Source organism: Neolamprologus brichardi, chromosome 1 (genome assembly GCF_056152115.1).
Source record: "Neolamprologus brichardi isolate AB-2024 chromosome 1, ASM5615211v1, whole genome shotgun sequence".
NCBI classification, from domain to species: Eukaryota; Metazoa; Chordata; class Actinopteri; order Cichliformes; family Cichlidae; genus Neolamprologus; species Neolamprologus brichardi.
In genome coordinates this window covers 21,629,363-21,655,149 of record NC_142104.1, presented here as the reverse complement: position 1 = coordinate 21,655,149, position 25,787 = coordinate 21,629,363, and the positions used below count along the sequence as shown (strand labels likewise).

The 25,787-nt window shown below is 41.8% G+C and overlaps 1 protein-coding gene across 13 annotated transcripts in view; it reads right to left on the bottom strand.

Annotated features, from left to right (window-relative positions):
* Positions 1–2,065: 2,065 nt before the first annotated feature.
* tjp1a (tight junction protein 1a) overlaps positions 2,066–25,787 on the bottom strand; it is a 101,588-nt gene continuing 77,866 nt past the window's right edge. For 3 of the 13 annotated variants that reach the window (XM_006780225.3, XM_035905376.2, XM_006780232.3), the window contains 22 exons: positions 23,358–23,494; positions 22,661–22,766; positions 22,203–22,353; positions 20,774–20,882; positions 20,457–20,676; positions 19,827–20,011; positions 19,356–19,451; positions 18,551–18,577; positions 16,364–16,446; positions 15,828–16,038; positions 15,119–15,219; positions 14,686–15,036; positions 13,445–13,693; positions 11,427–12,245; positions 11,218–11,300; positions 10,911–11,090; positions 10,702–10,808; positions 10,325–10,584; positions 9,853–10,001; positions 9,547–9,767; positions 7,843–7,986; positions 2,066–3,827 (listed from right to left, as the gene is read on the bottom strand). In XM_006780225.3, coding sequence (XP_006780288.2) covers positions 3,733–3,827; positions 7,843–7,986; positions 9,547–9,767; positions 9,853–10,001; positions 10,325–10,584; positions 10,702–10,808; positions 10,911–11,090; positions 11,218–11,300; positions 11,427–12,245; positions 13,445–13,693; positions 14,686–15,036; positions 15,119–15,219; positions 15,828–16,038; positions 16,364–16,446; positions 18,551–18,577; positions 19,356–19,451; positions 19,827–20,011; positions 20,457–20,676; positions 20,774–20,882; positions 22,203–22,353; positions 22,661–22,766; positions 23,358–23,494 — 4,084 coding nt within the window. In that variant the 3' untranslated portion in view covers positions 2,066–3,732. The remainder of the gene's footprint in view (positions 3,828–7,842; positions 7,987–9,546; positions 9,768–9,852; positions 10,002–10,324; positions 10,585–10,701; positions 10,809–10,910; positions 11,091–11,217; positions 11,301–11,426; positions 12,246–13,444; positions 13,694–14,685; positions 15,037–15,118; positions 15,220–15,827; positions 16,039–16,363; positions 16,447–18,550; positions 18,578–19,355; positions 19,452–19,826; positions 20,012–20,456; positions 20,677–20,773; positions 20,883–22,202; positions 22,354–22,660; positions 22,767–23,357; positions 23,495–25,787) is intronic. The other 10 variants (XM_006780226.3, XM_006780228.3, XM_006780229.3 and 7 more) reach the window with 10 other exon arrangements.

Sequence of the window (25,787 nt, the reverse complement as noted above, 5' to 3'; positions counted from 1 at the left end):
CGGAGTGTTTTACTCTTGATGGTGAAGGAGGGGAGGAGGACTCCTGCGCTATCAGGAAACAATAAAGACTAAAAATATTAGTAATAATAAAGAAAATCTGCCCGCCATTTGTTACTCCTCCTGATGTGTAATTGGTTCACTAAAATAAATGAAAGAAACTGACATTTTAAGTCCACGTGTGTCTGGATTTCATGGCTTAAAGTGAGTGCGGATTAACCTTAGCTCCAGCAGCTCCATCGGGGCATCTAACATTGACTTTGTCCTGTCCTTCATCACGCAAGTAAAGCTTCACTACAGGGGAGCTCCGAGGAGTTAGACCTTCCAATTATCATCAGTAAAATATGTCACAGGTCTGAGTTTGCCATGCAAAACAAAGTCCGATACGAATGGATATTAATTGTGATCATTAACATATCCAAACAAGATTTCTCAACTTGTGCTGGGACCTCACGGTTCATAGGGATTGATAGCAACCTGCATCCTGCAAGGCTCCTTCAGCTCTGCAGATGTTGTATTAAACCGGTTTTTCAGGTGCTGCGTGGTTTTCTTCACGCATTTTATGAAAAATATTTCAAAGAAACCAAGCAAAAACCATCAAAGTCGCGTCGATACATGGAAAAATAATAATAATAATAATAATAAACGTTACTTCCATGACGATTTGGTACGTTCACATCAAAATCACAGCTGAAAGATTAGCTCCGTCCTGCGGAAAAGACCCATTCACAGCTCACCAGCGCCACCAAGCGGTGAGCAGCGGTGATTCTTGTTTTTTACCCTAATCTGTTTTTTTTCCTTTTTAGTGTCATTTCTTTCTGTACTGTGTGTCATAGATGCTGCTTACTGCTTTCTGATTACTAAGTGCTACATTTATTTTTTATTAACCCTGAAACCTTTAAATAGTGTAAATATATTTTATAATCCATTCATGACTGTAAGTCCATGATAAAACGATGAAATCATATTTTATGTATCAGCCGCTGAAATAAAATATAGCCAAGCATTCATGTGGATAGTTCAAACAAAAATACAGTTTATTAAACTGGTTATTTGAAAGATGTCCTCAACACAGTCTGAACTCTGTCAGGCAGCTTTCTTTTCATTTCTTTAAGCAGTCTTCAGGAATAGTTCGTCAGGCTTCATGAAGGACACTCAAAGCTCTTCGTTGGATGTTGGCTGTTTTGTTCTGTTTCCTGTTAAAATGACCCCACACTGCTTCAATAATGCTGAGGTCCGGGCTCTGGGGAGGCCAATCCATGACTGACAGTGTCATGGTGTCGTTTTTCTGTCTTTTACTGCACTGGCAGAGTGTTTGGTATCGTTGTCATCCTGAAAAATGATGCCAATCAGACACTTTTCCGATGGAATGGTGGGCCAAAATCTGACCTCTGACAAATCCAATGTAGACAGTGAGTGTTGCACTTCTCTCCTGAACTCCTCTGTATATGTTGACCATAATTTTAACCACAAATTTCCAATTTGGATTCATTTTTCCATAAAACTTGTTGCAGTGAGTCTTATGGACCTTGTGTTTTTATATCCAGGTATGCTTTTACTGCATTAGCAGTGTGTTCGAGGTCATTGTTATGACCAATTATCTGAAAAGAATATAGAAATGGGAGGTTTCTTAAAACCTTTTGCACTATACTGCATATTATATATAAATACAATACCCATCCATCCATCTTCTTCTGCTTATCTGGGGGCAGCAGACCTAAGCAGAGAAGCCCAGACCTCCCTCTCCCAAACAACCTCCTCCAGCTTGTCTGGGGGAGCACCAAGGCATTCCCAGGCCAGCCAAGAGATATAATCTCAGCAGCATGTCCTGGGTCTGCCCCCGGTGGGACATGCCCAGAACCCCTCACCCAGGAGGTGTCCTTATCCTTTCGATGTGGAGGAGCAGCGGCTCTACTCTGAGCCCCTCCTGGATGGCTGAACTCCTTCCCCCATCTCTAAGGGAGAGCCCAGCCACCTTTCGGAGGGAGCCCATTTCCACTCAGAAAGCAGCGGCGGAAATACAAAACCCTGTAGGTTTAAAAAAAAAAAACTAAATCCTTACCCACTCTTTAATTTAAAAATGATTTTATTTATTAATACAGTGGTATACTTAAAATTGTGTTGCAGAGGAGAAAAAAAAGTCAGCCACAAGTGAAGAGCTAATATCCAATAAAGCCGTGTTATATCTAAAAGTAAAACAGTACTGGTGTGCCATACGTAATATATTGTCTATTAGTACAAAAATACATTTAAGGGCACACAATATAGCATCCAGTATCAGAAATCAGTGAGAGGGACACTTTGAGAGCACACCCTTCCAAATGAAGATGTTTTAAATGCATCTGAGCCGCAAAGACTTTCCTTAACCCTACGTGGACAAAGTAATAAAAATAGAAATAAAAAAAATAAAAATAAAAAAAAGAACTTTTTGAGACCGTAAAATAGCGGTGGCAACATATCGGTAGAAAAGGTGTGATGTATTATTGTTAGGTTACAATTCAAAGGCTTAAAGGTATGCCCATAATACAAAGATAACCACTTTCACTTCCTTCTGCTTTTTTAAAACATGTTTTCTCTAAGTTTTATACAAAAAAGAAAGACATACAAAAAGTTCATTTACAACAAAAAAGAAACAAGGCAATATGCTAGCTTTATTTACAGCCACTTCTTCTCAGATGGTTTTTTGTTTTTAAGCAATGCATAGCAGATAAAAGAAGAGCATACCTTTGTTATCTTTTATCAACCGTTTCTGCGTGTGCTAAACCCAAGTTTATTTATACAGAGGGTTCACAAAAAATGGCAAAACAAATGACATTATACCATAATTTATCATAACTTAGTTTTTTTTTTCCTTAATGAAAAGTGAATAATCTGCAGATAAGGCATCACTGCTTATTTGTGTGAGTGCAAAGAGTGCACAGAGAAAGGAAAGATATTAAGTAGATGTGAGGAAGGAACCGAGGAGGCTACTGGACCTGAGTAAAGAACATGCATAGATCTCCCTCAGGCTGGAAGGAGAGAGGTGGTGCTCAGTAAGAGAGGAAGTTACAAAAGGTAAGAAAAGGAAGAACAGAGTGAGAAGTGTAGGAAGAACGTCTCTAAAAATGTGCTGCTGCTGCTGCTTCTTGGGTTCATGTCTTGCCACCTCCTTAAACCAACTGTATCAAACCTTCAGTAAGATTCCTTCAATGTGGAAGGGAAAAAAACCAAACAAACAAACAATTCAGTCCCCTGCACTGAAAAACAACAAGATGTCAACTGGCAATCGAATTTAAGTCCAATTTGAAGTAAATATATATATATAAATATATATACTGTAGGCATATATAGCATAAATACACTGACACAGATTTTTCAAGCATGTATGCTGCCTCAAAAGCCATACATCCATCTATACTTTTGTGTAAAAAAGAAAAAAAAAAGAAAAGAAAAATTACATTAAACATTGCTTTATATATAAGTGTCAATCGTCAGTGACGTGGGGCATGCATCATTTTACATCAAAACTTTGAAATTGAGTTTAAAGAACAGCTCGTAACGATCATTGGTGTCTCTCCTTCGTCCAGCACTGTCTGGGTCTTATTCATGCTCCATTATTCCGTGTGTTTGTTTGCTTGGAGTGTGTCTGTCAGTGTGTGTGTAGTGGTATACGTGTGTGTTTGCGTGCGTGCCCATAGTCTTCATGTCATCCGCCATTCTTCCACATTCAGTAACATCACACCTGCTGCTTCTTCTTTAAAAGTGGTCAATGAGCACAGAGACGCAGTTGGCTCCCACCAGGTAGTTGGGGTCTCCGGTGAGAGACTTGTTCTGCCAGCTTTTTGGATCACCTGAGGACAGACAGATGGGGGGCAGGGGGGTTGATATTAGCTGCTTTTTTTTTTTTTTTTTAATGTAAAAATTCACACCCAAACCTCTCTTTAACAGTCATGAACTCGGGCTTTCATTTTAAAAGAGCCCTGCCTGCACGAGTTAATGATATTCATGGTTTGTGAGCCACGTTATGTGAATGTTTAAAGCCCGTATCCGAGGCGGAGGAGCGCGAGAGACTAGTAAAACCTCTTTGGTGTTTTTATTGAATGTCCCCAGCCTCTTGTTGACTGCAAATTAAACCTTGGTCACTGTGAGGTCTGAGTGTAATTGCAATTATAAACATGCGTATCTGTGCCAAGAGGAATCAATCAAAGGAGGCAGAGCGAGCTCAGCAGAGGTCCATCAATACAGGACTGACCACAGTGCATGTCACAGTGTGTGTGCAGCCTCTTCACTGATACAGCCATACTTTAAAAGCTTCCTCTTAAAAGAGAAACGCTCCACTTTAGATCTGTGTCAGACAGTCTGTGTCTGACATGAAAATACTAACTGATGGACATCGCTCTCCATCCCCTGGTGTATACGTGGACTTGCTGCTGGCTGAACTAAACTTAGCCCAAAAAAAGTAGGAACATTTGTTTGGTCGATAATTTCTTTGTTGTAACGATGCTTCTTGGCGTTAAACTCTTACACCATTGGAAAGCCGTTTTATTTCCCCTTAAATGTTGACTCGTTTATAAGGAAAATGCTTTTGTTGGTTGAGCAGCAGAGTTGAGTGGTGCAGTGTTGTCGTTTACTGTATTCTGAAGAAACAAGACATGTTGTCAATTAACAAACAGGGACCTCGGCAGCATGTGGAAGAACCTTAAATAGCCACGACAGCTTGGCTCCTCCTCCTCATGCTGGTCACCAAGTTGTGGTTGTGTTGGTCACAGAATAAGCTGTTTGGCATCAGCAGAGAAGATCTGGCAACGCAGACACTCAACTCTGCTGCTCAACCCACATTTTCCTTTCAAATGTGGCACTAATCAAGAGAAAATAAACAGGCTTTCCAACGGTATAAAATTCAATGCCAGGAAGCATCGTTACAACAAAGAAATAATCGATCAAACACAAATTTCCGAACTTTTTGTGCCAAGTTTAGCTGTCATGTCGCATAGTAGAAATGAGATGTCAGGTGAGCACCGTGGAGCTTTCCAGGATGATGTGAAAACAGCTTTCTAGTGTCAAACTGCACATTAATCTCCATAGGGATGTTCTTACATCCAAAAGAAGCAGAAATGAGTAAAAACACATATTTTGTATAGAAGAAGGGGAGGGCTTAATCTAAAGACTTGGCGCCAGGGAAGAGATTAAAGCGAAGATAACCACGTCTTCTGCTCAGGTAAATTAAAAGCACCACTTATAACTCAGACGAAAGCCTTAATTGAAAGTTTGTTTACTGTGGGCAGGCTGTGGCTCTGAAGGTATAGCACGATGCAACTAATTCCCAGTGGTCAGACCAGCACTTACATGGCCGCTCACTGTCACAGACGTGCGAGCTATAGTTCAAGCAGCTGTGTGTAAAGTGCTCTGAATAACAGCACCGACTGAGGCTCAGGTGTAGAGCTTATGTGTGCAGAGTCGACACCTGTTTGCCTTTTTTCTGAGAGCTGTTAACACGCCTCACCAACATTTTTCTTTCCTTTTTAGTCCAAACAGAACACAAAAACATTCATTTCGATGAACTCATTGGCCGCTTGTCGGCTCTGCACTCGAGCTGACTGCTTATTTGCTCGACATAAGCACAAAACAAGCTTTCAATTCTGTCCTTCAGTCATCGCCATGTTCTTTCACACGCGCTTCACAGAGCGCCTGTAGCTTAGACACTAATAAAGTCTGTCTGCAAGTAATTCTTGATGTTCATGATAATTGCAATACATTAAATTTTATCCTACGGAAGGCAGAGAGCCAAAATGCCGACCTTTAAAACTTCAAATAAAAAACTGCATTTGAGTTATGAGTTTCGGGCTTTCGCCTCCTTCCTTTTATGCCAGTATGTGACCTTACAAGAATAGCCGCCAACTTTGTTCCAATGTGGAAGTCACAAATCTCATATACAGTTGTCAGAAACTATTTTGTGGCGGCATATGTATGATAAAGCAGTTTAAAAAAAAATCAGCTTTAAATTGCATAGAATAGAAAATATCAACTGAAAACCCTGTCAAAACAGTCGATTAAGTTTCTGTTAATCAGTCATTCCACCCTCACTGTATCCTTAATAAACATATATTAACAAATACATTACAGTTGTATCCTAAAATGTGTGAAAGGAGGTCCCCGTTTTGTTTGTAATGAGCAAGAACTACAAACAAAACAGTCGCTTATTAAAGTACAGCATCGTAGCTTCATCTCACTCTCTGGTCACCGATGGGATCAACCCTTCAAATATACTATGATGCCAAACTTCTGCTTTTTATTAGAAACAACAAACAAATTCTTCTACAGAGCAAAACTGCATCATACTGGCTGTAATGTAAGTATTTAAACAGAGCAGAGATAAAGGACGCAACAAGAAGCAGAGACTTGCAAACGGGTGAAAAAAATGAAAAAGAAAAAAAAGAGAGAAGCACAAAGCAAAGTGCGAAGAAAACCACAGAAGGGTACAGGAGGAGGCCGGAGAGTGGCCTTGCTTTACAATAAGAGGATTACGACGCAGCCCGATAATCCGCCCACAATTCAGCAGGACAACAGAGTGAGCTGACATCTCATTCAGCCTTCCATGTCTCATCCTTAAAATGAGGCTAATTAACAGCTAATCCTGACCACTGCCAAAATGACCACTGTTTTTGAAGATGGGATATGGGAAGGACAGTATGAAGAAAAGACTAATTTAGCTGCTTCCCTCATATGTGTTCAGCTCTCATTTTTCTTTGTATACAGATGTTTAACCCGGGTTCGAACTCTGGGTCTTTCTTGGTTGCTTTGCTCAGTTACGTTATAGATTAAATGAAAACCAGTTTGAAGAGGTTTGTTTTTATTTGTCTACAGTACAGTATAAATATAGAATTTAGTATTCAGAAATAATCTCCTTTGTGGTTTTACTTGTACTTTGACACTGTAGTGTATATCCTGCTTTATATAACTCAAATATGAAAAGAAAAGGACCTGCAGCGACACATTTGAACTAAACTAAGTCCTGCGTCACACTGCAGGCCCTCTAATTCTGCAGTCTGCATATATTTAACTTGTAATTGTAGCTACATTTATTGGAGCTATGTAGCAGAGTGACACTAGCTATAAACTGATAAGAGTGCCGAACTCTTCCAGTAAGTCTGGAAGAATTCTTAGCATGAAAATTCAATTTCTCACCACCTGAAAGCTGCCTTCAAATAGGAACACTTTGAAAAATGAGAGCTAAATTTAGAAAGCTACAGCCTGACATCACAGCAACATGTCTCTGTGTTTTTTTAATTTTTATGCAGGATAATGACAGAAGTTATCGTTTATGACAGCGTCCCAGTTTCCAGAAGATCTGTGAAAGCTGTTTGTTCTTCAGGTCGGGATTGGGCGGCTATGTGAAAAATATGAATCTGAGCACAGAAGCATGCATTACAGAGTAATTACACCTGATGAAGTTCAATTATAGTGCGGCCAAGAATCCAGTGCATGCATGTTAAATGGAAAAGAAAAAATGACAGGAGCTTGTTAAGATGATTGAGAGGAAGCAAGAGGGAAATGCTGAAGTTTCAGCATGTGAAATGAATAAACCAGTGGTACAGTGTAAGAGACTGTGGGTTAGTCAGTAAAAATAAAGGAAATGAATCGACTTGAAGCCAGAATTATGAAATAAGGCAGATTTTCCCCCTACATTGATTCTCAAACATCGTGTCATACATCATCTGGCTGATTCTCTTTGAGAGTTGGATGTTTGATAAAGAGAAGAATCAAAACTAGGGGTAAAAGCTGATTAAAAACAGTGACCCCAAAACCCTCAGTTTGTCACACAGCCAGCCCAAACGACCCCAGAAGAACAGAGAGAGCACAGCATACCCGACGAGGAGTCGGAGGATTTTAGAGCAAAAGACCAACCATCAGGGGTCATTGACGCACAGTGAGGTAAGCGTAGCTCCACAGGCTTCAGGAACTTTAGGCCGTGAGGTCCACACATCACCAGAGGGCTGAGCAGAGTCTCTCCTGCAAATACAAACACACAGCAGGGTTAAACATTCTGTCACAAACCCACACGGCTATAAAATGTCCTTTTAGCCTAAAGCTTTTGTTAGCTTTTCGCTCCTAGGCATATAAGATTATTTGGATTGGGTTTCATGACAATCTATATAATAAAACAATTTATTGAATCATCATTTTGTTTTGAGATGAAACTGAACTAATAAATGCTCATTTACGTATTTCATCCACCCAACAGCCATTCAATCAATGCAACACCCAACAATAGCATCAAATACAGGATCAGAGTCTTTTAATGATCCTGGCCAATCAGCTGAATGCTGCGTTTGTGGCGATTCAAACAGGAAAGCTGCAGAGTGCCATCTGGTGGACAAACTGTGCACAATCAGCACACATAACATGGTTGAAGGGGGTTTCTCCCGTCTCTTCTTTACTTTAAGTAAATGCCAATACTGACAGATCGACAAAATAGTCACCAATAATATCAACCTGCCAATAAATTGGTCAGACTCCAACAACGTGGATGATAATGACTGCAACAAAGGGATAAAAATCTTTGTGACAGTAGGAGAACCAGCTGTAGACATTTTCAGCAGTCTTCCTTTTTCACACGTAGCATCGGCAGAAAATTGTGGCTTTTATGTTATACTAGTTCTAATAACATATTCTACTCCTACTTCTTCATTTGCTTCTGAAACAGCACCAGCATCACTGCTTTTTAAAACAAAACTGATTACAATATTTGGCTCTGATTATTCTCTACCAGCTCCTGAGGGAATTATCTGTCTGCTTAGCTGCTGAATTCTTCTCCATGTTCACCACTAAGTCACCGTCTGCCAGCAGTTTGAGGCTGAGCAGGTAGTGTGCAATGGGTTTTTAGAGATGGTTCACTAAAAACAGCTGCCTGCTGAGTGAAGTCTCACTGTAAACCTAAAAGCAGCTGCAGTTTCAGATTCTCTGAATGTGCATCACTAAAACGTGAACCATTCTACGCTGTCACATATTTCCACATAATCACTGGTCACACTGATCTAAGAATATAAAGTCTGCCTCTACCATCCAGTCTACCTGCAGAGCTTACATCCATTTCTGTCCAGATTCATATAATAATGGAATGAAGACCTTGAGGCAATTTAATAAAAACTAAGGTATCTATTGATTTGTGTGGTTACAGTGGATTACTGTGTTACAAGGACTGATCTAAAGCTTCATTACATGGTGGAATGGGATCTTCTTAAGCTCAAAAAGCAGTGACAGACTCCAGAGGAATTGAAGTTTCACCTCTTCATTTTTTTTCCATCAATGGGGAGGGCAATAAAGAAACTACCCTACCATTCAATTCAATAAAAAACTGGACTGGACTAATAACAGCCTCATCAGGGAGAGACAGAACAGACTGTTCTTTCAGAGGATATTCAGAATCATTCCTTTTGTTATGGCGTTGGTCAGTAAGATGGATATATGGCGGTACATATGGACAGCAGAAGAACAAAAAGCCTCCAAAACAAAAACAAAACAAAAAATAAATTTTGTTTTCTTTCTTCCTCCATTTTTTTAACATCTTACCTTTCTCCTTGTCGAGTGGCGGCAGAATGCTGTTGTCTCGACAGACCTTAAAGTAAATCTCTTGCTCCACGCCGTCGGGGATGGCACCCTGCGGGATAATGATGCTGACACCTGTCTCGATGGAGCTCAGAACGCCACCGTTAGAGTTGAAGATACCACGAGCCGTTGCCACCACAGTGTGACCTTCGTCTTCATCTTCATCATCCTCTAGGGCACTGGGGCTGGGAGACAAATGGCTTTAGTGTCACACTGTTATATTTAATAATAAACCTTTACCTTGAAATTTACTCAGACATAGCTTCCTACCTCACAGGGATGGCCTTGGGCATGGCGTTTACGTTGTTCTGCTGGTATTTGGATCGGGGGTCCGTTGTGCGTGTGAAAGTGTCCAGGCCACTGTCTTGGTCTGTGTTATGGGGCTGTGGGGGTACCTGAGGCTTTACCGGACTCGAGCTCTGTTACAGATGCAAGAGGTTTACATGAGACACTTTATTTATTTAAACATTTTAGAAATGTTAGCATATGCCACCAACATTTCAGAAAAACCTGTTGGTCATTAAATTTGAAAGAACACTGGAAACTTTTCTTTACGTTTTAAAAACTGTATTACCCTGTTCATGATTTTAATGTGACACGAAGGCTGACAGCCGAGGTTACATTAAGAGCGCCATCCGGTTATTTGACTTTGATTCAAACACACATTGATTTTAAAGCTTGCAACCTCCCCTGCACTATCATATATTTGACTCTGTGAGACCTCGGGCCAAAATCGGTTTACCTTGGGAGCACTCTCAGGCTTGTCATTGGACAGGAGGTTGTGGTTGAATTTAGGACTGTCGAACTTGCGCGAAAACGGCTTGGCAGAGGTGGTGTAGGGCTTGGGCGCAAAGCGGTTGTAGGTGGATGTGGGCAAACCCCCAGTGCTAGTGACCGTCTTTGGAGGCTGTTCACTGGTGCCATTGACTGGAGACTTCTCAGGGAAACTCTTGTGAGGAAGAAAGTTGGTCTGGACCGTGTCCTCTCGAGCAGGAGGCTTGGCTGTAGAAGAGCAACGCACATCAGCCAAAAAAAGCTCTACAGTACAGAACACAAGTGTATTTCCCCTTTGATCACGATCTTATATGAGATAAAAATCCTGACTACAGTCAATTTTACCATCAGGTGAGGGCTTGGGCAGCGTGGCCGGTGGCACAGCTGGTGTCACTTGGGGAACTGGTTCATATTTTTTCTCCAGTGGACTTGGTTTCTCCACTGAGTCCATCCTACATCACAAAATGAAAAGCATAAGTTAGATAGAAATATAAAAAACATTAAGGAAAAGAAAAAGACACAAATAGGGAAATAATAGGGAAAGTGAGAATCACCTGGGGAAGCTGTGGCTGGACTGTGCTTGTGGTTGGGGTTTATTGGAGCCAACCTGCAGTCTGTCAAAGTAAGACAACTGTTTCCTGTAGTAGTCCTCATCCTCATCAGGGTCATAATGGTTGGAGCGCACGATGTCATCGGATCCCTTTGACTGAGGCTTCTGAGGCTCTGGCCCTCTGCTGGTGTAACAACACAGTCCAGAAGGTAAAACACATGGCAGAAGTTAGAGCAAAGCAGATGAAAAGGAGTTTACAATACAGAGCCAAAATTAAACTGAGACATTTTGAACAGCAACTATAGGCTTACCTAAAGGTCTTCTCTTGATCCAGGTTGCTCAGAGAATTTGCTTTAGGGATTACTCCACCAGCTTTCAAGGGCAAATCTGCAGCCTGAAGCAGGAAAAGCAATGAAATTTATCAAAGGGATAAAACAAATGTTTTCTTCTTCTAAGCTGCTAATTTCCTAAAAGTTGAAAGTAACTTGAAGAATTGGAAACTCGTATCATGCCAGTTTACCTTATTCCCAAATGAATCCCCGGCATCTCTGGCTCGGTCCACGGACACAGAGCGTTTGTTCTCAAACATTTTGACCCTCGTCAGTACTGACTGAGGCCGCATGGCTGGATCTTCCTCCTGCTGCTCATCTCTTGCAGGTGCAGCTTTTGGAACATCAGCAGGTGAAGGTGAGGGAGTCTCGACTTTATTAAGGGTGGGGCTAGATTCAGAGTTTACGGGAGAAGGATCGTACTGCTGAGGTTTGTAGCCTTTCTGCTGCGACGCTGGTCCCTGGTTATAGGCCGGCCGCTGGGCAGCAGGTTCTGGTGAGCGGGCAGCTGAGGGGTATGTGCTCAGGTGAGAATTTGGGTCATAGTGCAATTCAGACGGCTGAGGGGGAGGCGGAAGATCATCGTAACGGACAGGTGCTGAAACTGTCGGTTTGCCGTAGCGAGGTCGTCCGTCAAATCCCTGCTGAGGTGGCGGCTCGTCGTAGCGCAGTGGAGGGGTGTAATGAGAGTCGGGGCCCTCGCCGTAAGGAGGACGGGGATCGTAGGCCTGGGTGTTGGCAGTAGAGAACGGCTGGTTGTAGGGGTTCCACGGTTGCTGGTCATAGTGAGGCACGCTGTTGTCATAGCTCTCATAGTTACGGTACTTTGGTTCCTGGTAGCCAGCGCCGACACCACTGCTGCTGATGTCATACCGACTGGGTGGGTGGTCGTAATCTCTGTACGGCTGCTCGTCAGGGTGATAACCCTGCTGAGGGTTGTACGTCACAGGCTTCATGCCGTGACCACCTCTGCCTATGTTGTCTGTGCTGTACGGATCCTTCTGAAACATCTACCGAAGAAATACACAACAAAAAAAGGAGGTTAACAACGTCACAGGTTCCAACATATAGTGCAAAGATGTGAATTATGTGAAATGGAAAACTGGACACACGCAGACTAAAGAAAAAACAAATCTGCAAAATGAATTGCAGAAGACGAAACGAGAAGGGAAAGACCTGAAATAGAAAGACTGAGAGGGAGGCGTTACTAGTCAGATAATATATTAGATTTAACAGAAATTGCAGCACAGCCAAATACTCCAGCTTAAAAAAAGATAATAAAAAAATTGCAATGTACCACAGAAACATAAACAGAGTTTAAATAAAGAAAGAATAGTTTTTGAAATACGCAACAAAACAATGGGATTCATTTTTCTCACCTTCACTAAAAAAATGAAAATAAAATTACAAAATGAAGCACTTATAACGCTTAATTAAAACTCCTTTCACTAATTTGAAAAATTATTTCTGGTTACTTCAGGCATGACGTGCCAATCTGTAGTAAACAAACGGGAACGAAAAAAATGTCACCCACTGTCTTGGTGCAGTCGCAAAACAACATAAACAGTATTTAAGGACCGAAGCACATACTCCTTTTACAGAAGCACATTTAAAAACCCTGACATTTAAGAAGTAACCATTAATTCTCCATCAACATCTAAACACTGTTTCTGTTAAAGGTTATCATGGCCAAATGTTTTGTCCTCATAGATACATGCGGGACAGGAGGAAGATAAAATTGCAGGAAAATGAATGGCTACTTTTACAAAGAAACAATCCATTCAGTCTGCACTGATAAACACAGCCCAAAGAGATCTGCTGCTATTGGTTAACAGAGGCAAATGCAATGTAGCCATGCAAAGAATATAAGCAACAGTCAGAGCTGCAGGATATCCACTGCTCTTCTACATGTAGGCCTATCAGCGCAGCCATCACCCTTCAAGCCCACTGTTGTATACCAGCATCTGCACACACACATTTGCACCCCCACACCACAATCACACACACACACACATCTGTCTCTTCTGGGCAGCACTGTGGTCAACAGACATGCAGGGCAGAAGAAAAGAGAGGGAAGCGTGGCAGCAAGAGGAAGATAGGAGGACAGGCAGCAGTAGCAGCAGCACAGAAGTTCAGCCAGGTCAGACCGAGCCGAGCCGAGCCGGGCCGGGCCGGGTCACGGAGCATCCAGTGACGATCAGATGGATACCTTTGGTTCTGAACTGCCCAGTCCAGACTGTAGAGGTTCTGGCGAGATGCTCTGAGGTGCTACCTCAGGTGTGGGCCTTCTAAGTGAGCCAGCCTCTGGGATGGGGCTTGACTGGCTGTAGGGAGGTGCAGGAGACTCAGAGCTCAGACCCCCTACAGTTTTTACAGTAACGTCGACAGCAGGGGGCATTGTCTCAGCCTTGGGCTCAGGCTGCTGGGAGATGCTAGGGACAGCAGCGGCCTCTGCTTTCTGTGAAGTGGTTCAAAAATGTTTAATAACATGCGCTGACACACTGTGGTGAAGTACAAGTGTTTCTACCTTCTCAGCCCCCCCCCCCCCCCCCCCCCCCCCCCACTGTGGTCTGCTCTTTGTTTACCCCTACAGTTTACATTGATACAAACAGCCTATCACTCGCCGCCGTATTTAACAGTAGCTACAGATCAACCAATAGCAAGTGAGGGTTAGGAATTAGCAGCAGGACAAGTTTTCAAGGTTAGGTGATACTAACTCGAGTTTAATTCTATGGTTACAATACAGTAAGTCGTTTTCTCCCTTTTCATGTTCATTAACACATCATGAGACGACAAATGCTTAGACTGTAATATCACAACTACCAATAGAGTAGTGATAAATACATTTCACAGGTACACTGGATTAACACTGGCATTTCCAACATGCACATAATACTTTCTGGTGTCATATTGTCACAGTCCCAATCATAGGTAGAACAAAGGCAGGAAGTGCACATAGGTGAATACTGATACAGACACTTAGACAGACAGAAGTGGGGTTTTTTGGTTCTTTTTTTCCCTCACTCAGTGACATTAGTAATAGTCACACTAATAAGACAGCTTGTGGTAATACAGAGTGCAAGAGTAATAGTAAAGGTATGAAGTCTTCTCCTCTTCAAAATTAAAACAAAAAAAAAAACAAAAAAAAAAAAACACGCCCACAAATATCAGTCAAACACACACATAGAGGCAAATAGGTAAATAAATACTATAATAAATAAAGATATATATTTCTTTATAGTTGCATATATATTATATGTATATATATATATGTATGATAAATACCTGACCACAAAAGTTTTCACTTTCCCGTTGATATTGTTTTATAACAGTTAATAGATTAACTGCAAATACAAAAAAGTGACTTCAATAGCGCCTCCAGAAAACCCTTCTAACGCACACCGCGTCCTCCAGACAACAGGGGAGACGTACAGGTCTCAGAAACGCTACCTGCTGCGGCGCTGGTGCCTTGAAACCGGCTGGGTCGATGCGGTTCAGGGGGTCCGGCTGCACTGTGTGCGGGTAGCTGACATAGCCAGGGGGCTCTTGGATGACAGGCGGGTCCTCACGGACAGGCTCGGAGGACCGCGTGATGGCAGGCTCCGTGGGTGGACCCACGTCATCGTTCAGCGTTTCATCCAGCTCCTGGTCGGTGTAGGCTCCTCCCTCTGTGTCCGTGTCCTCATAATCGGAGGTGTGGCGGCTGTCGGTGCTGTACATGGAATACTCACTGCCTGGCGCTGACAGGTAGGAAAGGCGGTCGTCATGGATGTCCAGGTCATCGTCGCCAATTCCATCAGCCTGTGAAATAAAGAATACAATGAGAAGGGGACTGAGATAAGAGAAATATCATCAATATCCTGTATGTGTGCGCATGGCTTACCTTGCCCTCTGAAACCCACACCAGCTGGTTCTGCTGCTGCTGGATTATTTCTTTCAGTGCTCCAAACCAACCGTCGTTCATGCTGTTTAAGTTAATGGTTGCTGAAGGCAGAAAGAGGGAGGGCCAAAAATGAAACTCTCTCCACTCACACAATTATTTTAAAAAACAAATATACAAATATTGTATCACTTATTCCTAGAAATTAAGTTTTGCACGCTGGAGCAATATGACTCTGGACTAGAAACTAAACAACAGTCATTTTCTCCACTGGTGACCCAGTATGTATGCTGTTACAACAGATCAATAACCAGATAAACATCCTGATTTTAAAAAGAGGCACAGTTGCACGATAATGTTAAGAAAGATGATTTATGAGAAGAATGTGTGTTTAAGCCTGAATGGAAGCTGATGGCAATGCTCTCTCGGCCCGCTCGGTTTATCTTCAACAGATGCTCCTCAAACATGGTTAGAGCACATCCTTTGACAGGGAGACTGCACGCTGAGAAAGAGGCCTGGGGGCACACTTGTGAGGACTTTAACAGAACAGGGTCAGGCACAACAAGTGTGCTGTTGCGACAGCAGCCGGCACTGCAGCTCTCACTTGTCAACTGTGTGAAATTCGTCTTTGCTCCCTGTGAAATCTCCCACTTAAACCCTCCACCCCTCCCGCCCTGTGGATGAACCCTTTTATTCCTTCCACTGGACTCACTGGTGAAGAGGTGGTGGTTGTTCTTTCTTAACTTGAGGGCTCGATCATAAAGCTTTCTTGCGCTCTTCCTAGACTCGGGGCAGAGCCGTGTCCTCATGTTCTTGATGCCCTGCTTGGTGTCCGGGTTGAGAAACACCACAATTGGATACCACTGAGCGTAGTTCAGTCGGTCCACTGCATTCGGGGTTATATCCAGCACCGCATGCTTGTCCTTCAGGTACAGACAAAAAATAAAAACAAAAAACACGTTTTATAAATGTGATTATTTGCCATTTAAGGACTGAGTCTCCATAAAGTAGAATTTTGTGAACCATCTTTTCCACTGTTCACATACAGGCAATCTTGAGTTTAGCACATTACTTTGGGTAATGTATAATTTCCTTGAGTGAACACCAGGTGGCAGCAGTGAGCTGCACCTGTTATTGGCTTTCCTTTCAATGTTTTTAAAAATCACCAAATGGGCCACAAAGACATTTTCTATCCACAATCCTCCATAATTTCAAATCAGTACAAGTGTATATTTCATTTCAACTCACTCGATCAATGATCTGCTTAATTGTGTGCAGGCGGATGATGCCAGAGCTCTTCTGGTCTGTTCCTGCATCCCTGGGTTCACTCTCTTTGGAAGACAAACGGACAGAGTCACTGCATCACATCAACAAAAGAGAACGACAACAAGAAACACAGGCTGTGCCCCAATTAGACATCTTTGTAGCGTGCAGTTGTCGACTCCCATAAATAGAGCAGTTAAATAGGGAATGACGATCTTCGTACAGGAGAGGACAAGTGTACGTTTATACAAACAGCTACGTAATAAAACACAAAATGAGGACAGCAGCCAACTCATGCAACGGTCATTACGGATTTTTGGGGAGGTTCGGGGAATGAAATCCAGCGTTAAAATGTGTGTGTGCAAGTGCATGTAGCAGTTTAAAACATGGTGCAGGAAATGTGTTACGTGAGGAACACTGACATTAAATAAGCACATACAATAGCAGGAGGGTCATTTGGGATTAATGAGACTGAGGTGCCATTGTAAGCCTAGAGGATTTAAGCAAGGATGTGAAGAGAGGTTTATAATTTAAACAAAGACAAGCAATTGCTTCCTGCCTAGAAATGCATAGAAAGGCTCAGAAGAGGGCAGTCAGCTCACCACAGGAGGCTTAATAGATAGCAAGGCCTCAAATACATCATAGAGCCCCATCTAGTAGCATCTAAGCTCTGCCATCATTGGCTGTAACTATCAAAAGGGTTTTATTAAAGGGCAAATAAACATAGCCATTCATGCACAGGTTCAAGCATATGCAGCGATGTTAAAAGTAAATGCTAAAATCAATAGTTCTTTTTCTGCCATTCTAAAAAGGCCAGTAAGTGAGACATCTATCCATTTTCAGTCACAAAATAAATCTGTTATTAAATCTGCAATGGGCGCATGCAGAGAAACAAGACACTGACACTAGCTGTCAAAAGAACCACAAATGTATTGAAAACCTTCTTTGCACCACCAGTAAATTATGACAGTATTTTACATTTTCCTGCTTTCGATCGTCCACTTACTTGAATCCAATAATAAAGCAAACGGCCTAAAAATAAACCTTAAAACTTGAGCAGTTTTCCTAATTGGCACTTCCATTTAAAAGCTTTTTGCCCATATTCAACAAGAGTGTTTGTACCTGAAAAAAAAGCTCAGACTTTAGACTGCTCTAAATACTCCAGTTCTTTTTTTAATACTCTTGTTTCTGTATGTCAGTGAGAGAGGATATCCTCTCACTGACATGGCCATTTCAGGCACACAGCTCTGGCTGATGATGAACTGAGGGGCTCCACCAAGACACGCCGTGTAATAAAGAAGGAACTGTGAATCATGCAGAGCTACTTTGTTGGAGTCCAAGAAAAAGAAATATGTAGCTGGGAACAAGCATAGTAGGTCCACTTTGATTCTGTGTTTATGAGCCTCACTTTAAACAGTCACTGTGGTGTAATTAATGGGCAAAAAGTGGGTGATGAAAGTACAAATATGCTTAGTCAAGTAAATCTTGATCTTCATTCATACCTTTTACGATCATCAATACTGTTATGGTTATCGTTACTATGATTATTATCAGTATTTGCACATGAGGTTGTCAATGTGTTTTCAATGTGTCTCCACTGCATGTTAAACTGCACGGCTCGTCATGCAGCCTTGCTGTTGTCATTCAACATGAAACCTGCATTTAGACGGAGAATAGCACTCAATTTAATTCGAACAAAAAAATGTTGTTGTGTGCAGGAAGCACGCTTTTTGTCATTCATTTGCACATGCTAATTTCTTCTGCAACTTAGGACAAGAGAAGCTATCACGATGACACACAGGATCAGAGACGTCAATTGTGCAGACTCTATAACAGCAAAAAGTTTATTCTCCACGTTTTAATTAAACAGAGACATGCACTACAAAGCTGCGAGTCAGTACAACATAATATTTCTTTTGTCTCGAGTCTCATGTGTCAAGTTTTGCAAGACTGTGCGTCACAGGCCGAAATGTAATAATAGGAGAGTTACTCCCAAATGTGATGACAAAAGAAAATTAAATAAAGTGCTATTCCCTAATATGCATAAACCAGGCAATAGCTCTTTAAACATCTACAGAATAGGGAACTAGCCACCAAACACTAGTTTATAGATTATCTGCCATTCACTCAATTAAATAAAAGAAACAAAACTTGATGCACCAAGTCACATACTTTCCCCTCCTTGTTGCTGATGTGTTTCTGAAAAGAAAATACAGTTACACAAACATCACTGAGTTGTGCAAATGAACATCAACGACTGGAAACAGTTGTGTGGATGTGTCTACTGAACGTGTGTTTGGGTACACTGGCGCATGTGCGGCTCTGCACTTCAGGTAATTGAATTTCAACACCGAGTATTAAAATGAAAACCGCACATTAAAAGATGCTCGAAATTTCTACAAGTGAGAGGAGGTGGATGACGAGTGTTTAGCTCTGCTTGGAGTATCAAAGAGTGAAAGATAAACAGAGGAAATGGAAGACTGAAAGAGTGACAGGGGAAATAAACACAGCTTGACAAACCTGACTAACAAGCTTATTAAAAGAACAGGAAGTAGGTAGTAATAGGAGGAGGTCATCAAGTAAAAAACAAATTCACTGGGCAAATGTTTTGTAAAGAAATCCAAACTGCGCCCTGTGAATAACGACTATTTTAATCCCCAACTTCTGATAATTATGTAAAATTAATTAAATTAAAACACAAAAGGGCTAAAAACATTATCATAAACAACATTTTTATATATCCTTAATAAGGACCTTATTTATCTAAATAAGCAGTGTGGATTTTTAAAGATGTCACATACATAATAAGAACACAACAGTGACTTTAACATCTACTCGCTACTAATCATTCCTGTGAGAACTGCATGCTGAGATTTAAGCAGCTTTCAGCTTTGGCGTGTGTGATGGGTGATTACGGTCTCGATAAAACGGACAGAGAAACATGAGATATTAGACATGAGGGTACTTTGTTACTTACTGGCTAGCTCAAACACTTCGGGCGCCTCCCTGGCCAGTTTCTCTCGGGCCACGTCTGCGATCGGCCCAAAGATAACCACAGGTCTCAGGAACCCAGCTGTATCACAACAACATCACGTGTGTGTTACACATATCACATCACAGTCAGTTCTTGTAGACGTGTTCAATACATTTGGTGTAAAACCACACAGATTCAAGACCTTACATGGCCAGAGGAGAAAAGTGAAGCTACACCGTTAGTGCACTGACATAACTGGTACACGCCAAACTATCCAAGCTTTGCTTATACACAAAAGCCTACCTTTGTTTTGTGTACATGTATTTTTCAGTGTTTACAAAGCAAATCCTAGTTAGCGCTACCTCACAAACCTAAAAGTTTCTCAGTCCTACAGTAAAGTATAGAAGAAAGCATAATAAGGATGAAAGCCTCCCATTTTATTGCTGTAACTGCCTTTGGCTTCTGTACTCTTACCTTCCCTCAGCACCACCCTCTCGTAGGCAGGGAACTTGGTCTGAACAGGCTGGGCTGACAGGTCCTCCCTGCTTTTCCGCAAATTCCTCTTGGAACTCCGCAGCCCTCTGAACCTCCAGAAGTCAGCTCTGTCGCCCCCAGGCGTTTTAGGAAGGGTGTACTGCACACTGGATAGCTGCTCGGCTCTGGAAAGGGAAGAAAAAGTGTAAAAGTGTAAAACTTTACACTGACCGGAGAGACAAGTCACGGTAACGTACTCCTACTGTAACTGCAACAATAATGTAGAGCACTGAATGCTAACTGGTTATCCAGTTATGATGGTCTTTATGGATTTGCCATCACATTAGAAGTTAAGCTGACCGTTGTCTGCGTCATTAAAAGCCCTGTTTGTACAGCTGACCAACCATCTGAGTTAAGCTGAACAAGTCAGCAGGCCCAGGTCATCATTGGTGGGGCTGATATGATAATTTAATCATAAATTGTGAAAAATGTGTGAAATACAGTAGATCATAAAATTTATTCTTCAGATTTATATTGCTTTAATTCCTCTACCTGCATTGTTAGCCCACTCATCAAATGCCAGAACCAACTGTACAGGTAGTAATATGTGTGCCATGAAACATCTTTTACCTATTCTTGTTGGGGATTATGCCTCTTTCCACTTCCTGGTGGTTCTTGCCGATACGGATAGCGAGCCAGGAGCCTAATTTGCCGTTATAGAGTGTGTCTACCACACGGAAAACCTCTCCCTTGTTAAAGCTCAGCCCATATGGTGACTCTTTTTCATATTCAAAATGCGTTCGAATGTAGAAGGAGTCACCCACATCAGATTCCACTATCCTTCGATACACTGAAGCCAAAGCAGATAATAACAGAGAGGATTAGTTTTGACGTACAATCTTTCATGTTTACACTACAAAACGTTACTCGACGCCGTCATCCCTCACCATCCTTTTTCTTCTGAGCCAGAATAGTAACGTCATCTCCTTTTGGAAGATCGAGCAGAAAAAGCACAGCCTCTTCCCGGATGATGTTAGCAAAGTCCACGTTGTTCACCTGCAGAGGCAGAAGAAATTAACTTACTGAAGGACAAACAGCACAAGCCAACTCAAGGCTAATATTATTTTTAATAATGGCTGTTAAACGCTTACAAGAGCTGCTGAAAGCTACTGGATTTAAGTTTACTTGGCTACACAGTTGCCTCAGCAACTTTATTTGTTGACCAGAACTCATCTGATTTCTTAGGGGATAAAAAGAAACAGAAGAAAATAAAGCATTCCCCTTTTAACCGAGCAGCCACCCCCTCTTCTCCTGCTGCTGCCCTTAAAACAATAACTACTGTTTATTGACTCTGCTTGAGGGGCAGCAGGGGAACCAGAAACACATGGACTGAGTCACTGAACCACAGAAAGACACCTTTATTCTTCTCAGAAACAGAAGGGCTTGACGTCTTTATCTCCAGCTAGCACACCATGACCGAGGGGAAACCACCAAAGATTGGAAACAATGTCCTGGAAGTCTCTAAGATCTGTTTGTACAGCAGGGAGAACACAGGCACAAAGGAGGTCTACAGTGTAGAGTGGGAGGAATAGAAGACACTGTTTGTTCATTAAGAGAAGAAGATAGCATAATGATTTAATAGATAAACAGTTTCTAAATGTTAGTCTCAATTCCCCCCAGCTTGTGCTAAATTGACAAGTTAAACTGTGTGGCTTCACAGCAGATGTCTTGCTGCTGTATAAACATGTCAGAATAAATCCAACTCTGACATCAAGAGGGTTTCCATCATCTCATCCACAATGTTACTCTAGTGTTCAGTGAAACAGGCAGTCGACTGTCCCGAGGTCAGAATGCGAGAACGACCCCTATTGTGTCTTCACATTGGAAACAAGGGGAGTTTTGATATGAAGCAGGGCCTAAGAATGACTCACTGGCTGATGGGTACATTGTACTGTATTCCCAAGGTCTCTCTGTGCAAAAGCAAATCTATTGTGGCCACGGATTACATCGTTTTGCTACATATTATCTAAGTTAGTGTTAGCTGCTATGGCTTGCCTATTTTAACAACACCAGATGTTCTTTTCACTCTCGAACATGTGACGTGACAAAAATAGCGACAGTTAGGACAAAAACGTGAATGAAAAGAATATTTTATAATCATCTTACAAGCTACATAATACCAAGACCGTACAGGGCAGTTACATGTCATGAAATGAAGAGATCTGTCTAATCTTTATCTTTTTTTCCTTTTGAACCAGTCAACTGCAGCAACACATTCTTGCATCAGAAATCTGGTACAGTGCATAGACAAAATGTCAGGTTTCTTAAGCAAAAAAAAAAATAATAGGGTTCTCCTAATTTATCAACACATCTTACCCTGAGAATCTGGTCTCCCTCTTCCAGCCCCTCCTTGGCTGCGGGGCTGTCTTCCAAAACTCCTGCCACAAAAATTCCCACATCGTTTCCGCCTGCTAACCTTAGACCGACACTCTCTCCCTTCTTGAACTTGACCAGCTTCATACTTGGTCTGCGGGAAAACACAGGTGGACACACAGAGTTAAGTAAAAAGATCAGCAATCATTCTAAGAGACACACAAAAAAAACACGGCCAGTTATTCAAGCAAATATGACAGGTTATAACAACAGAGCCAAAGCAGAGTTTCTGCCTGAATCAGAACTACAATTTGAACAAGTGGCACAAAGCTTTATTCAGGTTTTGTTTTTTTTAATACTTTTTTTTTTTTTTTTAAAAGGACTCTCATACACTCGTAATATTTTATCTACAGAGTATATACTGCACTCAATTTGGAAGACACCACATCAAGAATATTTACCTGAGAATGCTGTCATCGTGTGCAGCACTGGGCACAGGGGCATCAGAAGGGCTGACAGGCAGGTCCACGTCAGGCTGACCAGGCTGTGCATAAACTGGCTTTGGTTCTGGCATAAACACAAACACACTGTATGAATGAGACGGCCAAGTGGGAGATAAAGTGAAACCACCCTTAAAAATTAAAGCATCTGATGTTTTATATATTACATGTTACTTTTTGCCCAACCTGTCACGGTTACTTTAATACGTTGAGCAGTAGTTGTGTTCAATTTGATGACCCCCTATGAGCAACCACATGGTGATGACAGAAGGAGGGAAAACCTCCCTTTTAACAGGAAGGAAGAAATCTCAGACAGATGCCCGAACCTGGTTCTATCTGCTGTGATGGGAAAGAGAGGAACAAAGTAGACATATAATGCTGTGCGTGCCCTTCGTGTTGACGTTCTGCAGAACAACCCCTCCCATTTATGCTAAGGGCGGCACTTGACATGTTTCATATGATGTGCCATGGCAGCAGTCTGTTTTCAGCTTCAGTTAATATCTGTCTGCCTTAAGACTTAAACTGTACTTCACTGCGTTAAAGGTTCCAACAGAGAGAACTATATAAGGTGGTGAAAGACACAAACATGAGAGAAAACACTACTAACGCTAACGATAATGATGGTGGTGATAATGATGAAGATGTCAGGCTTTTTTACCAGGCAGTGGGGGTAACTGTTTGTCATCTCTGGAGCTGGCTTGGTCACTGGCCTGTGACAGGACATCATCAGAGTTTTTGACTGGTGTGGACATGGACCCCGGTTTGGATATGCGATCCTCATCTCGACTTCGATGGCTGAAATGAAAAAATAAATAAATAAGTAATTATAATAGAAATGTGAATTTAGTACTCATGGACAATTAAAACTATAAGCAGGAGAATTTAAAGGCAGCAGTTTTGACATGTTAACGAATTTCTTAAATTACAGTCACATTGAGTTTTTTTCCCCAAGTGTGTTTAAGAATGACTTCATGTTTTGACTGGTGGTAGTTTCATCCTGTGCTGACATTACCAGGAAGACACACACACACACGCATACGCACACACACACACACACACACACACACACACACACACACACACACACACACACACACACACACACACACACACACACACACACACACACACACACACACACACACACACACACACACACACTAAATGAACCTAGAAGGAAATAGCATGAACAGTAGATTACGTCATAAGGGCACGTGGACAAAAGTATTTAATGAATAGACAATAAGCAATTAAAACAAGGATGTGTGGCTCTGTCAAAAAGATCCTGCACATCTGCTAGTGATTTAAAGTTGTGCGTTCTTTGCAGTAGAGCATTTTCTTTCTTCCTTTTTCACATTGTGTGGTCTATGCAGTACGTAGGTGGCGAACCAGATTCCAAGAATATAAATTCACACTTTATAGACAACACAGGCAGGCACGAAGAAAAAACCGACTGAAGCTCCCAGTGTAAACTCTTTAGTTGGGATACGTTTCAGTCCCAGTTCCTGTTTAACCTGGGTAAAATAAATAAGGGAAAACTGTGTGTGTGTGCAAGTGTAGCAAGTCATGTCCAAGAGGGTAGAAAGGCCTCTGCTGCTAAAAAACAATGGTTGAATTCCAATCTGATCACATGACTGACTGCTGGCTCAGTACTTGAGCTGTATTCAGAAGCTTTTGTACAAGAACATGAAGGTGCAGGCTGCACCGGCAGCTCAGACTACACAGCTCTGCTGATTCCTGCCCTTTCAGTTTAGCACTCATAGTACAAACCCCCCACAAAACAATAAAAGAAAATGCACACTGCAGTCATTAATGCGCATACAACAATGAGGCATGCACATCCATACACACACAAATGACTGATGCATAAAGTAAGTGCAGCATGCGGCACTTATTTGCAATAGTTTCCACCACAGTTTGGCCTTTTCTAGTCCCACAAATTTGTCCAGCAGTTGTCACGACAATTCAGTATCACAAATGTACTCCTTCAGTGCAATTAAATCTCCCCGAGGATAAATAACATAACTGTAATTTGAGAAAGAGAAACACGGAGTGCATTTAATGAATGGATGAATGAAGAGTGTGAGAAGAAGGAGGAAAAGAAAAGAGACAAACTGAACAAGAGCAAAGGACAGAGAGGGAGAGAGAGAGTGGAGTGGCCTAAATCTCTGCTGCTCCTTGCCGCAGAATGGTGCTAAAAAAGGCGTCACACTGACAAACACCATTTGACAGAACCCTCTGTTCAACCCCCTCACTTACACATTTTATAGTATGGGTACAGGCAAAATAACAGCAAGGAAGGCAGATGCAGAAAAAGTGAAGAAACAGGAGAGAAGTGGCTGCACAGGCAGACTGAACAACAATCCCTTTATCTATAACTAACAAGCCTCAGAATATTTGCAGAAAGAAAAAGAAATTCACTCAGAAACACTGACTGGATGCATTTCAGAAAAGCAAAGTATGCCCAAAAACTAGAAATCAAATAATCATGCACAACAATAAAAAAGACCTGCAAAATATTTTAAGAAGAAAACAATAATTACTCACACATGTGGATCTGCAAGTTCAACCATTATCAATTAAAGGATTTGATCTTAATTCCTTGACAGTCAACACTGGGAGCCCTTTGCCTGTGCACAACCTTTACTCGAGCTCACAGAGGGACGCTTAATGAAGGGCAGTTTTTTGATGATCTGTTGGACACACAAAGCCTGGACCAGCGTTGTGTCCTAGAGAAAACAATGCCTGCGCTGCACGCCAATCAGGTTCAACAAACCATCTCGTCTGGGCCAAAGCACTGTGGGAAGTATGTCAAATTCCTTTCACCGCTCCTAAAAACAGTCCCTTACATCACCATGTGGTGACAGTCAGACTCACTTGATAAATCACAGCCACATGAGAAGCAGGTGAAACTCCTCCTTATCTCCATGCTTATCAGATTCACCCGTTACGCAAACAGATGCATGAAAAATATAATGTGTGTCTTTGACTTTGACATACAACATTTTGTGCGTATATACTCTGATAACAGAGGGATAAGAGTTCAAAACACAACATGTGGAAGAGTGTGGTCAAAGCAAAGGCGAAC